The 19,144-nt window shown below is 40.3% G+C and overlaps 1 protein-coding gene across 1 annotated transcript; it reads left to right on the forward strand.

The window, feature by feature from the left end:
* Window positions 1-6,673: 6,673 nt before the first annotated feature.
* Window positions 6,674-19,009, forward strand: rgma (repulsive guidance molecule BMP co-receptor a). Its single transcript, XM_068708175.1, has 4 exons — window positions 6,674-7,172; window positions 11,258-11,373; window positions 13,200-13,717; window positions 15,968-19,009. Exons 1-4 carry the CDS (start codon window positions 7,159-7,161, stop codon window positions 16,670-16,672), a joined length of 1,353 nt encoding a protein of 450 aa, XP_068564276.1. The 5' UTR covers window positions 6,674-7,158; the 3' UTR covers window positions 16,673-19,009.
* The last annotated feature ends 135 nt before the right edge of the window (window positions 19,010-19,144 follow it).

Raw genomic sequence — 19,144 nt, forward strand, 5'->3', positions numbered from 1 at the left:
GCAGCACAGGGATTTTTTTGTTTGATAGTACATATCTACACTGGTGTTACTCACTATACAGTATATCACACCCTTCTGAACAGTCGATTTAAAATGGGTATTAAAATGCTTCTGATTCAGATTCTTCTGCTTTCTTCCTTGTTTTTACAGCCAAAGGTTTGGGTGATTTATGTGCCTTGACAGTTACAGTAAGTGTCTGTCGGGACACGTGCTAACTGTTCATAAAATGTAACCTATTTTACCTAATATGTCATTTGTCATATCATTTCATCTACCAAAGGTATGTTTCTTCCATGGTTTGCTTTGATTGGCGCAAATGAAAGGAAATGTAGACAATACATGGGCAAGTAGAGGCATACAGACTGATCAGACTTTTCCTATATTAGTCATGAAAGCCACCATTCACTTTCACTCTTTTCCCTACAAAGTGTAACTTAACTGCCACGTGACAAGGGGAGGTTTTGAAACATTTCTATTGTATTCATACAATAGTTGCACCTTATCGGAATATCATTTTGAATCACGTCAATATAAATCTTAACTTATAACTCTCTATGCAATTTGGGCAAGTTGGCCATGGATCACCAATTGTACAGTTGTGGAGACATATTACGATGAGGTTAAATATGTGGTGACTCTAGCTTTAATTAAAGTTACTGGTGAGAGGACTAGCCTGCGTGTTGAGACAGACGAGATAAAGTCAACGTGGCCTGGAGGCAACTATGACTCACTGATGTTATTTTGGCTCTGGCATTGGGATTTTTGTTCGGGGGGTGGGGGGCCTCGAGTCTCCTCCTGTTTCACAACTTTTGAGGCGAGCCCTGCTGTGTGAGGCACTCGCCATGAAGAGCCGTCAGTAAAACATCAACAGCCTCCATCTCCATTCCACTGTTCGACAAACACCTGACCAAACACCAGACGCCATCACAACCACAAGGAATGTGGAGCTCCACAACCATTCAACTGCTAATTAACCTCATTGCATATAAAGCACAATCCTCGAGCTAAGGCATAACAAATCAAACCTTTATAGCTTGTTCAGCACCAATGTTTTTCTTTTTTCCCCCCTTTTTAGGGTCTGATCCAATTAACCTGCTTCTATTGCTACAGTCGAGACAAAGAAATTACAGTATCATTTTACATATGACGATGAATAAAAACATAATTTAGCCCTGGGGGGGAAGATCCACTGTCTCTGAGGGCTGAGGATATCTGTAAGTATTTCTCCTGTAATTAGACGTCCGTGGGCTTTTCAATTAATCTGAACCCAAAGCACTGACATTTCCACAGCTCATTAATGAACAGCTGCACACTTTACAAAGATGAAGTGGACTACAAGGCTGCACAGGGATATGAACATGGGTGACATTTAGTAGTGCTGTAGCTCTGCTGTCTTCGGTAGCAATACAAGAGGCATTTGCAAATGTTTTGGAGCATCTAATGGGAAATAGCTCCTCTTTGGCCTGCTGAGGAGATAGCATACATCTTAATGAGTTTCAGATTCATCTGTTCTTTCAGCCACCACTGAATTCCACTCTCCAACAGTTTTAAGGAGACTATAAATATTTCAGCATGAAAATTATCTTTTTCTAGTGCTTTAGAATTGCAAATTAATTTCCCTCCACCCGCCGAGGATACAATTACGCTGTTGGACAGATTGTTCTAAAATTCTATCGAGCAACTGACCCGTGAAAATCGTTTAAAACTAAAATAGGTCTGCCAATTTATATTGCAAATGAAATACTTTACGGCACAGATATTAGACGGAATGACTCCAAAGTTTTACATGCAATAATGATCACATTTGCTTGAAATTATGCAAATTTTAAAGGAATTAGTGTATTAAAATGTGAAATGGAGCGAGTTGAGGGATTTGTAGGAGCAGCTATCCTGGCTGGGGAAGGCTACTTTAAAGTCAATGTGTGTGGTCAAAGTAATAAAGGGAGAGAGAGATAGAAGCAGTCGAGGCTAGAGGCGAACTTGCGGGCCAAGAGTTCTATAATGCTGAAGATTTACTGGCAAGACTAGTTAGAAATAAATTTCAGATTGTGTCTTATTAGATTTCAGCATTGTGATGTTTACTAAAGTTTATTTATATGATAAACGTTAAGGCAACAGCAAACACTCCATGCATCAGATTCTCCATGCAGCTTAAAGAATCAGCCTGATTCCTGTTTCTCACTATCAGCAGAGCATGAAGGCTGCAATGTGATTTTTTACAAAAACTTGAGCCTTCCTCTGCAGCTATTGTGACAAGATGGGACAAAAGGAAGGGCAGGATGTAGCACCTGCAGCTGTGCATACAGGACAACACTGCAGAACTCTAGTAAAGTTCAACCACCAAGCAGAAGAAGCAAAGACATAAAAGAGCTGTGAAGAATTGGCTGGCTGACAAAATGCACATAATACAAATAGCAGGACTAAGATTGTGACTTAGTTTGTTGTTATTAAGTCTACACTTTGTCTGTGCTTGCATTGACCCATGTCCATTATTGACATGGGTCAATGATGGATAACCAGAGGTTAGATGGAGGGGAAATACTGGTTCTGATAGGATGCTAAAGAGAGTTGCCAAATATTTCAACGAGAAGAATACTTAACTGAAAGCTGCTAATACAGCTGTGACAGTGAAGAGTACAATAGGTTTCCTAACAAAGAAATGTTAAAAATATTATTATATAAATAGTCTTAAGAATAAGAAGTGATCCATGCAATTTCCGAATAAAAATGTTGTTTACTTGAAGTAAAAATTGGATTACCTATTTCCATTGTCTGTGTAAAATGCCAAAAAAAAACATTGTTTTTATGACAGTATAGACAAATGGAGGCCTAATTCCTAAATTGCTTATTATTTCAGAGACTAATTAGTTGTGAATTACTATGAATTAAATTGGTGGAAAGGCGTTTCACTCTGTATGGAGAAAACCATTATCTAATTCTATGTTCATATACTGAGTCCTTCACTTTTTGCACAGAATTTCAGAAGCAGGAAATTAAAAAGGCAGCTGTTGTATTAAGATAAGCCTCAGTTGTCTTGCGTGCATTCATGGCATCTTGCATGATAATGGAGTCATGGCTTCTCACCAACATCATGTTTGTTTGTTTGTTCAACCCTGTCAGGTGAATAAATTGTAATGATCATTCATGGTCTAAAGCGGTTATTTATTCACTAATGGTGCTCCCCAAAATTTGGCTTGATGTGTTGTGTCTTTCACTGAGATCAGTTGTGTTTAGCGGCGGAGCTAATTATTTGTCTTGCCGTCTGTACACACTCTGTCTAGTTCGGTCCATGTCTGGAATTAAACAGTGTGCATAATTCTCGCTGGATTGCAGTCTGGCTTTAGAAAGACAGGAAAAAAACAACCTCTTCTCTTCTGCTTAAAATGAGAAAGGAGATTCCGTAATGAGGGTTTGAACATTCAAGGCCATTCCTCTGTGTGCACGAACGGGCCAATGTGCAAGCATTCATATTGTTACTGACTGTGGAAGTAATTCCACACAGTATCGGAGCCCCATATATCACCTCTTAATAAAATGTTTTGAATTCATGCTCACACCTTATTACCAAAGACTGTGCTGGTTGATGCACTATCCCCTCTTATTTGTATCTTCACTGAATACCAAGGGACTCTCACTGGTTCACTCTGTTTTCTCATTTAACAGCCTTTCGAAGAAGAGGAACCTTTGGCGGAAAAAGGTCAGTTTTAACACTGAAAATTGCTCTTAAGTCCTATGTTTCAGTTTATAATATCATGCCAGCAATACAATAGTCCACACCGAGGGATATGCATATACAGTATGCGTGGCCTATACATAAATGGATATAATGTCACGCATATTATGATGTGTGGAGAATACAATAAAGGCAGCAGATAGACATTAGCATTTGCTGCAGTTGTTAGCAAACCTGTTTTAAGTCAATATGGCAGATCGGTTTCTCTGATAAATCACACTCGAAGCATTATATAACTACAGTATGGTATGGCACAGTTATGTAAGCATATACATGCTGAAAATGTATTGTATACAGTCATATACTGTTTGTATTTTTTATTCAAAAATTGTTCAACCTCATTCATTTGGCAGCATTGAGAAGAAAAACAATCAACGTCTAAAATCAAAACAGATAATGCAGCTTTTGTTTGCAACACGACAGGTTTTGGAGAAATCTGACACAGCTAAATAACTTCTAAACTCTTTTGGTCTTTTATGCTATAATTATCAAGAAAAATTATTAAAAATGTGATTCTTTACTTTTCAGATGTAATCAGCTGTTATGATTGCAGATTAGGGCTGCAACTAACAATCATTTTCTCAATAAATGGATTCAGTGTTTGGTTTATAAATGTCAGAAAATAGTCATTAAATGTCTTGTCTGACCAAAGGTCAAAAACATAAAGATACACATTATTATATTACATTATTATCAGATAAGGCAAAGAAAAGCAGATATTAGATATTACTTAAACGATTATTAATTGGTTATCAAAATAATTGCCATAATCTTTTTAGCTTTCTTAGGTTACATATATGAAATTCTTATCAACTATTAATATAATTTAAACAGTGTACAATTAACAAAAAAAAAAACGTTTTCAAGATAATGTGTCTATAATCTCAAACAGCCCTTGTCAAATATTTTGGGAGCTTCAGAAACAAAATGCAGTGACACCTTGGAAAAAAGAGGCCCAACTCACTGTGACAAGCTAATTATTATGCTGCGGGAGTTGAAAGGGAAACTAGAAGGTCAGTAAGAGCACACTTTTGGAGTTTAGTGACTCAAAAATAATGCAATGACTAGTTTCCTGCATGTCTTTCATAATGTCATCTCAACATGTGGTCAGCTGTTAAGAGACATTTCTCATGTAAATAATCATTGTTATCTGAAATCATGACTGTCCTGTAATAAGACGACAACAGTGAACTTTTGATCCTACACTACTGGGGAAGTACAGCGTGTGATGATCTGATGACCGGAAAGTGAAGCAAGATTTGAATGCATTGGTTGGACCTACAGTTTGCGGTTTATGATTTATCATGTCGCAGAACTCTTGCAGCAACATCCAATAATTCAGTATCTCAGGAAGGTTTGTGTAAAATCAATAAGTAAGATAGTCTTTACTGAATATATATATATATTTTTTCATATCACACGGTTTGAAAAATAAATGTCTCTGCCGGGATCAAGAAGCTTGTAGTCGTTTTTACATCGGTCTCACAGGAATTTTATGCTCTCTGGCAGATTTTTCTTCTGTTTCTACCTCTAGTTTCTGTTTTATTTGCTGTTGCAACCTGAGCTTAACAGATTTTGTATAAGGGACGAGGAATCACAGGCTAATAAAGGAAATCACAGAGAGCCCCAAGGGTAGGCATTACTGAAGGCTTCTTTCATTTGAGCCGGTAATATAGTTACATTGCTGACTGTCACTGATTTCTACTGTAAAATGAAGCAGACACTGAACAAAAAAATCAAAGTGTTTTACTAATCTGGTGATGTGTAAAGCAGATCTGTTGTGTTAACTCGCCATAATACCTCAGCAAGAGCAGCGACTACAGCTGTGTTTGAGATGTGGCCGGCATCCGGCACCTCTAAAACCATTCTTTTCACACTAGGGTGTCACTCTTTCATGTTCTTATGTTACATCAATGTAAAATATGCTGCCTCTCAGTGGCCATCTGGAGAGGGCAGGACTGGGCAGTGATAGTAAACGAGTGGATTACAGGGGTCAGTTTCTTGCTTGTTGCACAAAGGGATGATGTAATGTGACAGCTCTGTCCTGTAGCTGCTAACAACACCTGTGACATCAGCGTCAATAGAAGGTGAAATCACAGGGGTTTTAACTGTCACTGCTGCTATTCTGCTTGATTGTGCATGTCAATTACAAACCTGGCAGACAGTAAGAACACTGGACTGGTCACTCTGCTTTTTCAGTCAGATAGCCTGCTGTAAGTCTTTGCACTCCCTGGTGTGATGGATTTTCCTGATCAGACGAAAAAATGGAGCAGAGAGAACCAGTTATGTTGTACAGAGTGGAGACTGGAAAAGCTCAAGAGGAAAGAGGGGGGGGGGTAGGTTGTGGTATTTTCCTGCATGCAGTCTGATCCTAAAACACAGGTGCAGCCTCCATGCAACCCTCTCTGCCTTTGAGCATACCCCACCCCCCTTCTCCCTGATGCAAAGTGTTTGTCCATCTGATCCTCCTTAAATCCTGATTATTATGGATTTGTCTTTTTCCAACCTGTGATTTGCAGAGATGAGGATCTGCTAAAGGTTATCTGGTGAGGGACTGGATCTAACAATTGGGGGGTATTTAAACACAAAAACACAAAATAATAAAGACGTGTAAATTAGCTGTTCAGTCCAGTTTTAAATGTAGTCCTACTGGTGTTGTCAAAAGGTGAAAATAGGGCATATATGACTATGAAGAACATAATATGCAATTCAAGTGGAAGCTGACATTATATGGATTTACTTGCAGTTGCTTTAACAGAGAATAACATTGTACAACTCACTGTTTTTCGACCCTAATCTGAGGAGTCCTATCTCCCACAGAGAGAACAACTACTTGGGGAGGGAAAGAGGGGGGGGGTCCACAGCTGAGATTTGGGGCTCCCAGCGGCGTCATGCAGAGCCGATCATTGTCTCTCTCACACTTTCTAACTAGCCGTTTCACAACATCCAGACAGCAGATCGGGCCGTACGCAGCAGCAGAAGCAGCTTCGCCCTCAGGGCATTTTTTCTCCCCGACGTCGACCATAACTAACAATTTGGATTCAACACGCGGATGGGGGCAATTACTGGACTTAATGTCTCCTTTCCGATCGACCGATAGTCAAATGAGTTAAGCAATGACTGCAGAGATTTGAGACACCCCCCACCCCCGGGTGCGAGAAGTGTCTTTTTAAATAAATCCCAACTAAAAAGAAAAAAAAAAACACTTTCATTTCACCGAGAAGAAGATCGGTGAACATCATGTACAGATTTGCGGATTTAACACTCAGAAAGCCACTGAGTGCGTTTGATTTCGGATTACAGTGACACACAGGACGAGTTTTTTTTTTAAGGGGGAGATTTTTTAGGAGTCTGCTCTCTCTCTCTCTCTCTCCTGTTCGCTGTCCTCCGGGTTCCTGCAGGACTCCCAGAGTCGTGGAGAGCCCATGCAGTCGCCAAGGTTGGTTTCTCTTTAGTTCGAGACTTATTTAGAATTTTAATAAATGTTATCGGAGTATATTTTACGCAGGAGTTTTGCCAGTTTTTGCCGAGCTGCAGGGGTTTTAAACTGTATCTCTATGTCCCAATATATATATATATATATATATATATATATATATATATATATATATATATATATATATATATATATATATATTTCCAGATGTACAATCAGGAGAGCTCGAGTTCTGCAATAGTAACAATGTTAACCATTTGCAAGTGTAACTCAAGAATTACGCATAAAAACTGCATTCACGTCACCTCGTGCATTTTTAAATATTGAAGTATGCTGCACTATTTAATGCACCACATTGTCAGCATTTATCAGCTACTCCCAAACAGAAATAGCGTTGAGGCTATTACTTCTATCTGACATGGAATGAAAAGAATGATCTTCTTCAGGGCAGTGCAACAGGACAAATGCGCCTGCTGGCTGCAGATTTACACCTTTTTAAATCCCAATTGCATGACAGCATGTAATTAGAGCAATAGACGAGCTGTCCAAAGCTCAGATTTAATGACAGGTTTGGTTGTCCTCATAATGCCATGTGCGTTTGTGTCATGACTTGAGGTTTCATATCAGAGCTCATAACAAGCGCCATCTATTGGAAAAGAGGATCAGTCTGCTGTGACCATCGATACAGACGCATATAAAAATGTAGTGCACAATTCAACACTGGAGAAGAGATGAAGCGCTTCACCAGTATTACTTACATTGCACTATATTCAGTGTATGGAAATGTCGAAACGGTGTCAGGTTTGACAGGTGATATCAGAGATTTAAAGCACGCCATTAAACGTGATTGGATTATATCTACTGGATTTATGGAGATGTTTTATTGTTTAATGATGTCACCTTCACCTGTCGCAGCATGTTGAGCACATGATCTGCCTGATGTGGAAATCTCTCAGGAAAGCTGTTTCTTATGTGTCATTTACCAATGGAGATGTTAAATTTCGGGTAAAAGTCATTTCAATTAATTAGCAATTAAACAATCTGTTGATTGATCAGACAATAAAACTATCATGCAAAGGCCAAAGTATAGCCGGTGGCAAAATGCTTGATGAGAAAAGCCTATTGGGGAGAAAAAACCTGACCTCATTTTGATTGGTGCTGTAGTCAAACTGATAAAATGTGCCTTTGTGATGAGAATTAGGGCTGCAGACAGGTAGCTAATCATTATTTTTGCAATTGATTTAATCATTAAGTCTATAAAATTTCAGAAAATTTGTCAGAAATGGCATCACAATGTGCCAGAGCTTAAGATGATGAGTTCATATTGCTTCTATATTCCAACAAATGGCCCAAAACACAAAGGCATTCATTTTTACAGTGACATAAAACAGAGAATATTAGTGAATCTTTGCATTTGTGCAGCTGAAACCAGCGGTTGGCATTCTTGCCATCAAAATAGTTGACGATTGACCAATCTGTTAATCGACTAATCATTGACTCTGTAATTAAAATCAGATATTTTTATCCAGAATAAGGAATATATAGGTCCTAACTGAAGAAATGGATTGAAGACTTCAAAATAAATTGTTATCCGTGAACAAAAAATCTGTAAAATAATTAGTTCCTCTAGTATCATTGTCAATTTGCAAATGAACACTGTGATGCACAAGTATCTCTAAATATCTATTATTAAAGATCAAAGCTTACTTGTGACTATTGTGTTGCCAGAAATGTAATGACAACTAATTAGCTTATTGTTCATAAAAAGACAATTTAAAAAAATTGTACAAACACCATTGTTTGCAAAGTTGCTGCAACAGGTTTTAAATCTACAACCTGCACCATCTATTTTCCGGATGTGATGTGAACCGTCCACTAACGTGTGAATCACTCACATTTAAAGATATCTGCACAACAGTAGGAACATTTCATTCCTGTGTTTGCCTCTATATCCACACTGTCACTGATAAAAGCCCCAAAACGTTCCACACATCATCAAAACACATCACAGAGCAGCTTCTACCTTTCAGTTGCAGTCATTCATTTTAGATGTGAGTACTTGGTATATTAGAGCTGGGAATCAGTCTGCACAGGGCCACCCTTGTTGAAAACATGTGTAGGCTCAGACCTCATTGTACAGGAACGTATCCATCATCCACGAGAGGGACAGCAAGCATTCACAAAGACGTTCACCGTACTATGGAAAAATACTGAACAGCCAGCCATAACCTGAGTGTGCAGCAATCTGTGTGGTAGTATTTTGGTGTAAATGGCAGTAAAAGACAGCAGGAATGTGTCATTTGTACAAGATAATCAAAGAAGGTGGTACTACGCCTTTTAGAGTAGGGGATCACGGCCTGCTCTTTGTGGAAATTATTATTATTCAAATCCTTTAAACTAACATGCATTACATAGGCCCACTCTGCTACAAGTCCTGCATTCTTAGTTTTACTTCAAAGCAACGCAGTCCTTGTGGTCCTTTTCTCATTGCTGATGTGATAACCTGCGTATACTGCGGTTATGGCTTTGATTACTTCATGTACTGTTGGGTGGTTTAAACTACAGCAAGGAATCATGGTTTGTAGTTATATGCTGGGTAACGGGGAACTAATCAGTAAAGAGTACAATGTTCTGTCCAACGCTGGAAGTATACATTGAGAACACACCGTTCATGTTCTTAGTGTTTTTTCGGGGAATTTAACAACCAAGGATGAGTTGTCACTATGATATAATTACAGGCATATTTCACAAAGTGGGTTTTTAAATACTGGATGGATTATAATTGTGCTTTCTTTACTTCCACCCTTTAATATTCAGTTTTATTTTATGTTTTGGCAGTTGAATTCCATTATAACCCTTTTAAGTTCCCCCCAGTTCCAGTTTGTCTGACAGTATGTCTGACATAGAGCTCAAACTATTAGGCAGTTAATACATTTGTCAATCACGTTTTTATCCAACTTTTTTGATAATTGGTTAATCATTTAAGGCATTTTTTGCAGCAAAAGTGCTAAATATTTGCTTGTTACACCCTGTTGAACATGAAGATTTGATGTTTTTGTATTTAATGTAAATATCTTTGGGTTTTGGATTGCTGGTTGGACAAAACAGCCAATGTGAATATGTGAGCTTTGGGAAACTGTAATAGCCAATCTTCACTATCACCTCATATTTTATTACGTGGAAAAAAAAATTATCAATAAAACAATAAGCTGAAAATAATTGTTGGTGGAAGGTCTAATATATATCACAAAACCACTTGTTCAAATTCCATATGTGATGTTTACGCTGAGTGAAATATTCAAACCTACATTTTTACCATTTCATCAAATGGGAATCATTTTGTTCACATTTATCCAACATTCAGTTTGACAAAATTGGCATCTTTAGAAGCTTTAAGATCTCCACTGGAACATTAAATAATGTTATGTGGATTTTGGCTGCACAGTGTGAGTTAGTTGACCTACCAGTGGGTCTGTGAGGATGAAAAGGGTCAACTTGGCTTGCAGCCACCATTTCAAGTAATGCATTATTATACCGTAGGTTTAAACACAGCAATGAGTGCTGATATGAAGGGCAAAAGCAGATCATTTACAGCTACGTGAGAATAAAGCAATGTTTGTTTACATTGTATGTTGTCGTTTTCCAACTCTTTTTCCTCTTGTGTTGATCTCCACACACATGCTTCCGATCAGACCTTTCGTACACACGGCGTTGTGTGGACGAGCACTGTGTGGGTCGCGAAGACTCGTCGTCGTCGAACAAGTCTGCACATTGAGTTGTAATTTGAAACGTGCAGAGGGGGTTTAAGGGCAGAACAGAGAGCCGTGATTGGTTCAGTGTGTCCGCCTGTGCTCCTTTTCGACACTCCCTAAAAGAAAGATAGATTGCCTGGCTGCTTTCAGCCGCTTGTCCCGCACTGAGTGTTAGCTCACAGCTAAGAGCGCACAGACAACTTGTTACCAGTCAGTGATGACACGACGGGACTTCAGACCTCTTTTATGGGACTTTTTGTGGGTTTTCTCAACGAGGACTCGGTGTGGCTCTAACTCGTCTCCTCTGTCCTTTCCTTAACCCGGTCTGACCACCAGGGAGAGGAGTGAAGAGCGACCCCGAGCTGGATGGACGGTTATGGGGAAAAGAGGAAGAGCCTCGGCGCTTGACGTGTGCAGAGTCCTCGCGGTGTTTCTCTCACTCTTCCCCTGCGGTAAGATGATACTTTTTGTTACTTTTAAATTAAAAAGCCAACGTTTTCAAATACATTTTTTTTTCATTTTCTTTTTTATAGCGACCCACTGGCATGTTTCCACTGATACGGTTTAACATGGTACACCACAATATGAAACGGTTTTTGCTGAAGTTCGCAAATTGCTATAACAAATATCGATGCATGTATAAATCGCTGCAGCGAATCAGTTGGAATTGCATTTAAACTAAATACAACAATGATTAAAATCTACTGGACTCTAGATTACCGAGATTTTGGGTTTGTAGTGTTTACGTGCAGACGTCTGGTTTTTGCAAATATTTTAGTCTTGAACGTTAACAGCCATGCCGTTATAGCGCAACATGTGAGTAGTTCAAGCAGCGTGAGCTTTAGTCAGTGTTTTACTATTTTATTAGAGAAAGACTAAACAAAGTGAGAGGTCTTCTTGGAGCTGCTGCAGCCCCCATCTCTTGTTTTGTTTGGGGGGATGGTGCGAGCCTCGGTGTTTTGCAGTGGCTCCTTGAAAAACTGTAAGTTAGGTTATTAATTAAGCAGGGAATAACACGTTGAGGTGTTTTAATTGCTGCCATTAACTTTTTTTTAATGTAGAGATATGGTGGTGGGATTATGGTTTGAATGCGCCTGTTGCAATGTATATCTCCAAAAATCCACTATAATAGCAAATATTTTTAAAAAAGGTCCAGTGAACTGTTGCAGTGACTGTGTCGCTTTATATTAGACTCCCACATTTTTGTGTTTAAATATTGTCTTAATATCTTTGTAATTTGGCAATGGGATGATTGCAGTGGTTCACTTTTTGCAGTGTGGATACCTATTTCAGCTCACCTTACATGTTTGCCAAACCCTTATCAGTTTCCCTCTTAAGTCAAACAACAAAGGGATAATGCACTGATAGTGGAGATCAAGATTAGTTTATTGTCGTCTATCAAATGGGCGGTAGATGCAGAGGCCATTTGGGGGTTGGAGAGAGCTGCGGTGAAGCTTTCAGGAGGGATATTGTTTAAAGTGTTACTTCAAAGTGTTGATATGGCTTTGGGGGAAACTTCTCACGGCCTATTCAAATAAATGCTTTATTAGTCAAAGGTAATACTAGTCAAACATGGCATTCTTAGAAATGTTTAAAGAACATTGTGTAAAGAGTTGGACGGATGTGGCAATGAAATTGGAGGCAACAATCTACGTTCAGTAGCGTTTATTATCACTAAAGGTGTGGATTAGGATTCCCAAATGGCAACTTTTACTTGTTCACTAACCAGTAGCCAATGAGTGTGAAAGGTTGACCAGAGGGATGTTCAGACCTGCGTTTAGTCCACTGTTTGCACAAAAACATGCTGTGAAAAGATTTGTATACATATAGACATTATGTTATTTGTCCTTTTTTAAATGATGTACAAACTAACCTCAGCAGCAAATATAGAATGAGGCTTTTATTTTCTCTAGTATTTGAGTGTTTTTCAAATTTTGACCAGATGCCAACTAGACAATAGACAAAACAAAGTATGTGACAAAATATAAGAGTTCCTACTTTGTTATTATTAAAATGTGTTTAACTTGATGTATAGTATTTGACACTGTGGCCTAACCACAATGGCTGTGTGAGCATTTATGCTTAGTTGTAAATGTTGATTATTCTTGTTTTAGATTCAGTATTATTTAAATCTGTGCTTTAAAACTACCATCAATAACAGCCAAAGTGTATTTATAGCTTTTTTTTTTTCCTCCCTGTCTTGATCTTGTTTCTAAATGACATGGTGTCCTGTGGTTTGCTTCTTTTGTTCAAACTGTATATTGTTCCTCCCTGACAGTGAGCCTGCAGTGCAAGATCCTCAAGTGTAACTCTGAATTCTGGGCCTCCACCTCAAACTCTGGCCCCGAGGAGGAGTTTTGCACAGCACTGCGGGCGTACAACGGCTGTGTACGCCGGACTGCGCGGACCTGCAGGGGGGACCTGGCGTACCACTCCGCCCAGCATGGCATAGAGGATCTAATGAGCCAACACAACTGCTCCAAGGAGGGGCCGACGTCCCAACCACGCGCCCGTACCCCTCTTCCTCCTCCTCCTCCTCCGCTGCTGCCCGACAGCCAGGAGCGCTCGGACGGCCCAGAAGTGTGCCACTATGAGCGCAGTCTTCACCGCAACACAGCGCCGCCCAACTACACCCACTGTGGCTTCTTTGGAGATCCACACCTCCGAACATTTGGCGATGACTTCCAGACATGTAAGGTGGAAGGCGCCTGGCCGCTCATCCACAACAAATACCTGTCTGTCCAGGTGACCAACACTCCTGTGGTGCCGGGGTCTTTGGCCACTGCCACAAGCAAGGTGGGGATCCTTTCTCTTTGTCCTGTATGCATGTCAATGTGGTCTACTCAGTTCAAAAGCAATAACTCTGTGGATCAAACACTGAATCAACTTAGGGCTGCATCTAACAGGTATTTTCATTTATCCACTCATCTTCTGATTAATTTCTCCATTAATCGATGAAAAATGTCCATGACGACATTGTCCTATATCTTGTTTTGCCTGACCAACAGTCCAAAATATTGAGTTTACAATCACATTAGTCAAAGAAACGCAGCACATTCTCACATTTGAGAAGCTGGAATAAGGACATTTTAGACATTTTTACTTGAATAAAAAATAATCGAGCAGTTGTTTCGGCTCTACAATCAACAGAAAAATGTTCAGCAACAGTTGTGATAATCAATTAATCATTGAAGTAATATATAAATCAAAAGTGCCAAAAATGGCTGTTCTAGCTTCTCCTATGTGAAGTTTTTAAATCTGTTTTATTATTATCTTACATTGAATATGTGTGAGGTTTTGACTGTTGGTCAAACCTAAAACTTTGCTTCATTGATGTTACATGTTGGTTGCATCAGATCATCCTACTGTTCATGTTTTGGTTTGTACGAGTCTCTTCTTTCATGTGGTTTGTTGGTCAGAGCTGCTGTGGGGCTGCTTCTCTGTCAAACTGTGGACTCTGGTTAGTGTTTGGATGAGGTCCACAATGACGGATAATGAAGCCAAACCCAGCTCCATAGCAAAGATCTTGATAAGCTTTATAAATTATATGTTAGTATTACAACAGCAGTGCTGCATCAAATGTTAACACGAGGCTCCATTTTCACTTTTCACTGTGGACAGCTCACACTGATGTTTGGCCTACTTAGAGTGTAGTCCACACTGAGCCCATTACGTTCAGAAATGTTGTGTCTGCACAGAACTGTAGACATTTTCACTCCATTATGAGATATTTTCTTTCATGGCGTTAACAGCAGGGCATTCATCGTTATTGTTGTTTCATTTAATGGTACGTGGGTTCGTTGGGATGTCTGTCCCTGAAATGGCTTTCAGTAGAACTTGAGGTCAAAAACAAAGAAGTAGAAGTATTTGTAGTTGGCAAATTCACTTAGAGTTGGTCCAGATCTGGCAAAGTTTTGACAGCAATGATTCTGAACCTCAGCCACTTTGCAGAGTCTCAAAACTGAGGTATTTAGACTGAGGCATATGGCAAGAGAATTTTGTCCATTTTTTTGTACATTTGTAGAAAGTATAATTTTCTGCAATTAAGGTTTCTTAATGATACTCTATTAAGTACTTTTGTTTTTTTTAAAGCTTTTAAAGTAATGACATTTTTTCTAATGCTGTTCTTGGAAGCAAATGAAACAACTTTTGTTAAGATCTTGATTCTGGACAAAGGGAAAACAAGGCAGGAGCCAATGCCACCTGTGCAAACAAGGCCCCTCTGCTAAAAGATCTGCAATAGCAGAGCTCTGTGTTGCTGCATTACTCTTGCTACAGCAAATAAAACTGTCTGCTTATTCCCATCTTAATTCTGATGGAGGGATAATGGAGGCATTTTTGTTTGTTTTCATTAAAAGCTTTAGAAATGATCCAGTGAGAAAAACCCCCAGAAGTTAATGTAGGTGGGAAATGTTCCCCTGAGGGTGGAGGGAGTTGACACAGAACTGGTGCAACAGATAGATTGTCAAGCTAATAGCGTATTCTGTAGACTCCCCATCCTCTGTCACAAGTGAGCACACATCGGTCCCTTGGCTTTTCCTGGTGTCGCCGCTCCGACAATGGCTCATTGGTGTCCTGATGAAACCAAGCTTGCGGAGTCCTGAGCGGTCTACCTTAATTAGCTGCAGAGTATATCGCTCTGTCCTGGCTCGACGCCACTCCCTGAAGCATAGTTGTGGGGTTCACAGGCAGGTTTTTCAGCGCTATGAATGGACCGTCTTTGTGTCTGCAGGCCTGATTTTACATGGCCGAGACTCGTGTTTTTTGAGGGCGTTTACCTTGGCCTCCCCCATGTTGAGCCAGTGCTGAAATAGGACACTTAAGTGGGGTGGATGGCACATATAGCACAAACTTGTTCTTAATGCAAATGTATAAGCACTTCCCTTTTTTAAGAATCAGATGTTTACATCTACTGCATTTTACCAGCATTCTGTACATTACCAGAAAAACACTGCAAACTAATGTCTACACACTTATTTTTATGAGAAAGGCAAACGCACACAATGAATTATGCTGAGATGTCTTTCTCTTTCTGTTCTCCTGCAGCTGACAATCATCTTTAAGAATTTCCAGGAATGCGTGGACCAGAAGATGTACCACGCAGAGACGGATGAGCTGCCGGCCGCATTTGCAGATGGCTCCAAGAACGGAGGGGATCGGCACGGAGCAAACACTCTGCGCGTGGTGGAGAAAGTTCCCGGGCAGCACGTGGAGATTCAGGCCAGGTACATTGGAACAACCATAGTGGTCCGGCAGGTCGGCCGCTACCTGACCTTTGCCGTGCGGATGCCGGAGGAAGTCGTGAACTCGGTGGAGGAAGGCGACGACCAGGACTTGTACCTGTGTCTTCACGGCTGCCCCGCCAACCAGCGCATCGACTTCAGGAGCTTCAAGGTCCGAGCGGCGGAGGCCCACAGCGCGGGCCGGATCAGGGGCGGCACCGCGGCACATGGATTTACCTACCAGTCGGCCAAGGCCAAATGCAAAGAGCGGCTCCCGGTGGAGGACCTGTACTTTCAGTCGTGCGTGTTTGACCTCCTCTCCTCTGGAGACATCAACTTCACCATGGCCGCCTACTACGCCTTTGAGGATGTAAAAATGCTCCACTCAAACAGCAAGAGATACCACATCTTTGAAAAGGACGCTTTTATGAGTAATGCCGGCCCGAGGGGCAAAGATTTCCTCTCACTCCTCTTCCTCAACGTCCTTGCTGTCCTACTGTGGGTTGAATGTTGCACAGTTCATCTATAGTCGCTTCACAGCAGTATCCTCGTGTTGTATCCGTCAGTGAGTGTTAGAGTACCGTCGCTGTGTCGTACATTGGCTCCTCTCGTCTGCTCTGGTCCTGAGACTTGACTGGTGGCTTTGCCAGTAGAGTCCTCCCAGTCCTGACTCATTTTAGTAGGATTGTCATGTCACGACTTCAGTCTAATGACAAGTAGAGGTTGCCGTGTTCCCACCTGTCATCACATGTGTTTAGCTGGTTCATAGGACCGGTCTTTGATGAGAGCAGCGGTGAGAGAGCCCAGCTACTCCAAGAGCTCAGGATATCCACCTGGGATTAAATCCCACATTCTCACCGGGCCCGCATGCCTATGGGAAGCCGGACAAGATGATCTTTTGCAGAAAGAAGAGTTTGCTGATCCTCCCTCTCCTGATCCACTCATTGGTGCCGAGCCAATGAAGCTCTCCGTGGCTCATGTGGCGAAGCGAGAGGACCTGACAGGGGCTTTTGTTAACCTAAGGCCAGAAGCAGCTCTATGTTTGATTAGTTTCCAGCTTTGGAAAAGCCGGAGCCTTTTTGGAGGAAGCACTCAGCCAAAAGGATGTCAGAGCAGCGTCTCCAGTTGTCTGCTGTGGAGATTAATGGGTCATATTGTAATACGTGTGTGTGTGTGTGTGTGTGTGTGTGTGTGTGTGTGTGTGTGTGTGTGTGTGTGTGTGTGTGTGTGTGTGTGTGTGTGTGTGTGTGTGTGTGTGTGTGTGTGTGTGTGTGTGTGTGTGTGTGTGTGTGTGTGTGTGTGCGCGCATTAGTAAAATATGTGTGCAGAACTCAGCATCTGTGGTTCATTTTGTGTGTTTGTGGGTCCAGGAGAAATCTTTCCCAAGTCTGTGGAACCCAAAAAGTTCAGAAATAGAAAAGATAAGGCGCTCCACAATCTGTTAATATGGCCTCTTATCTGCCAAGTAGCAAATCCCAAAAGGGAAATGATAAAAAAGAAAAAAAAGATCTCTTTTCAGTGTCATACAGACCTTTACTTCATTGTTCGGGCTGACATGTTGATCACACAGTGTTTTGTATTTTACGTCTGTAATGTGAATGTAGCGAACAAGAAAAGCAAAAGAACAACTGTAGTTCAGGGCACGCATAGCGTTTACAGAATGTAGATCAACCTGTCGAACTTAAACACCTCTTTAGATAGCAGTTTGTGAATTGAACTCTCCATTTCAAGTCTGTGGTGTAGATACTGTTAGTACTAGTTGTAAAGATGTCGCCTCTAGTCAGCAGTTCAGCATTTTTTAGACGACCCGTGTGCTGACCTGGCTTTGTGCGTAAACGATAAGCATATGTCGGTAGACGTGATTTCATGGCTTAAGTCATTGCCAAAGAACAAGCCCTCGTGCCAACATTTCCCCCAACAACTGAATTTCCATCTTTCAGTCTTTTAACAATTCACATTAGGGGGATTCTTAATTGTATATAACTTGTTTGTTGGTGAATAATGCATTACAGTAACACACTGTAAAAAGCAGCATTCGTTTTAGCAGTCGCATCTTTGCTTTTCTTGTGTTTCATGCTAACACTTTCCTTTTTGAACTTTGGCGCTCAGCTGCAGTATCTGGAAATGTCCTCCATGTAGATACAGTTACTACTCTGGCACAGTTCTGCAGTCATTTATCCTTTACACTGAAGTATTTGGCAGGCCTTACTACTGCTTTTTGGAACATGTAATGGTGCAGTTTGACAACAACAAAAAAAGTCACGCAAACAAAATGATTGTAATGTTGAATCTTGTGTTAATAGATGTAATTTGTGTTGTGAGTTTTACAGTATATGGTTCTACATTTGAAATGTGAGGTTGTACATATGTTTTGTGAGTTTTAAATTTGTATATTACCAGTTGTGTTTTGAATTTATCACTCCTGTTTTTGTACATCAGATGTTTTGGTGAATGTGAACCTTTTTTTTTATTTGAAAAGGGATTTCTTGCAAAAACATGAACACCACAGAACTAAATATTCTTTACTATATACAGTATACTCACCTAGTCTTTGTGGAGGAAGTGATAAAATGCTGGTTGTCATCACTTTATCTAAAACATGCTGAATGCAGTCCACATCGTCTAGAAACATGTTCTGGGGTGTTCGTGTTTTTGAGTTTAAAGCACTTTATGTTTTCTCTTCCATTTAGCTCTTATTTTGTTTGAATTTCTGTGTCAGACTTGTAATGGTAGAAAAGTTTAAAAAAATTGCTGAATGGGAAATGCCAGAAAGATCAAACTGTTTGTATGTAAAGCAAATGTGGTGCCACACACCAGCTGTTTATAATGTAAATTATTTATTGAATAAAAGAAAATGTCTTGTTAATGAGGTGCCCTCTTGTCTCAGTTGCTGTGAGAGCGTTTGTTGAAATTCACCGTTTTTTGTTGTAATAATCTGCAGTGTTTGACTGCCCCCTGCTGCAAGGATGTAGTGGTGAATGGGAACAAATGTTTGAGGGAA

Source organism: Cebidichthys violaceus, unplaced genomic scaffold (genome assembly GCF_023349555.1).
Source record: "Cebidichthys violaceus isolate CVI_PGR_0920_01 unplaced genomic scaffold, fCebVio1.0.p SCAF_137, whole genome shotgun sequence".
Classification (NCBI taxonomy): Eukaryota; Metazoa; Chordata; class Actinopteri; order Perciformes; family Stichaeidae; genus Cebidichthys; species Cebidichthys violaceus.

Excerpts from the sequence above, each read along its gene's own strand:
- rgma (XM_068708175.1), top strand. Across the intron at positions 11,374-13,199 it reads TCTCTCACTCTTCCCCTGCG|TGAGCCTGCAGTGCAAGATC; the intron begins GTAAGATGATAC and ends CCTCCCTGACAG. Across the intron at positions 13,718-15,967 it reads TGGCCACTGCCACAAGCAAG|CTGACAATCATCTTTAAGAA; the intron begins GTGGGGATCCTT and ends GTTCTCCTGCAG.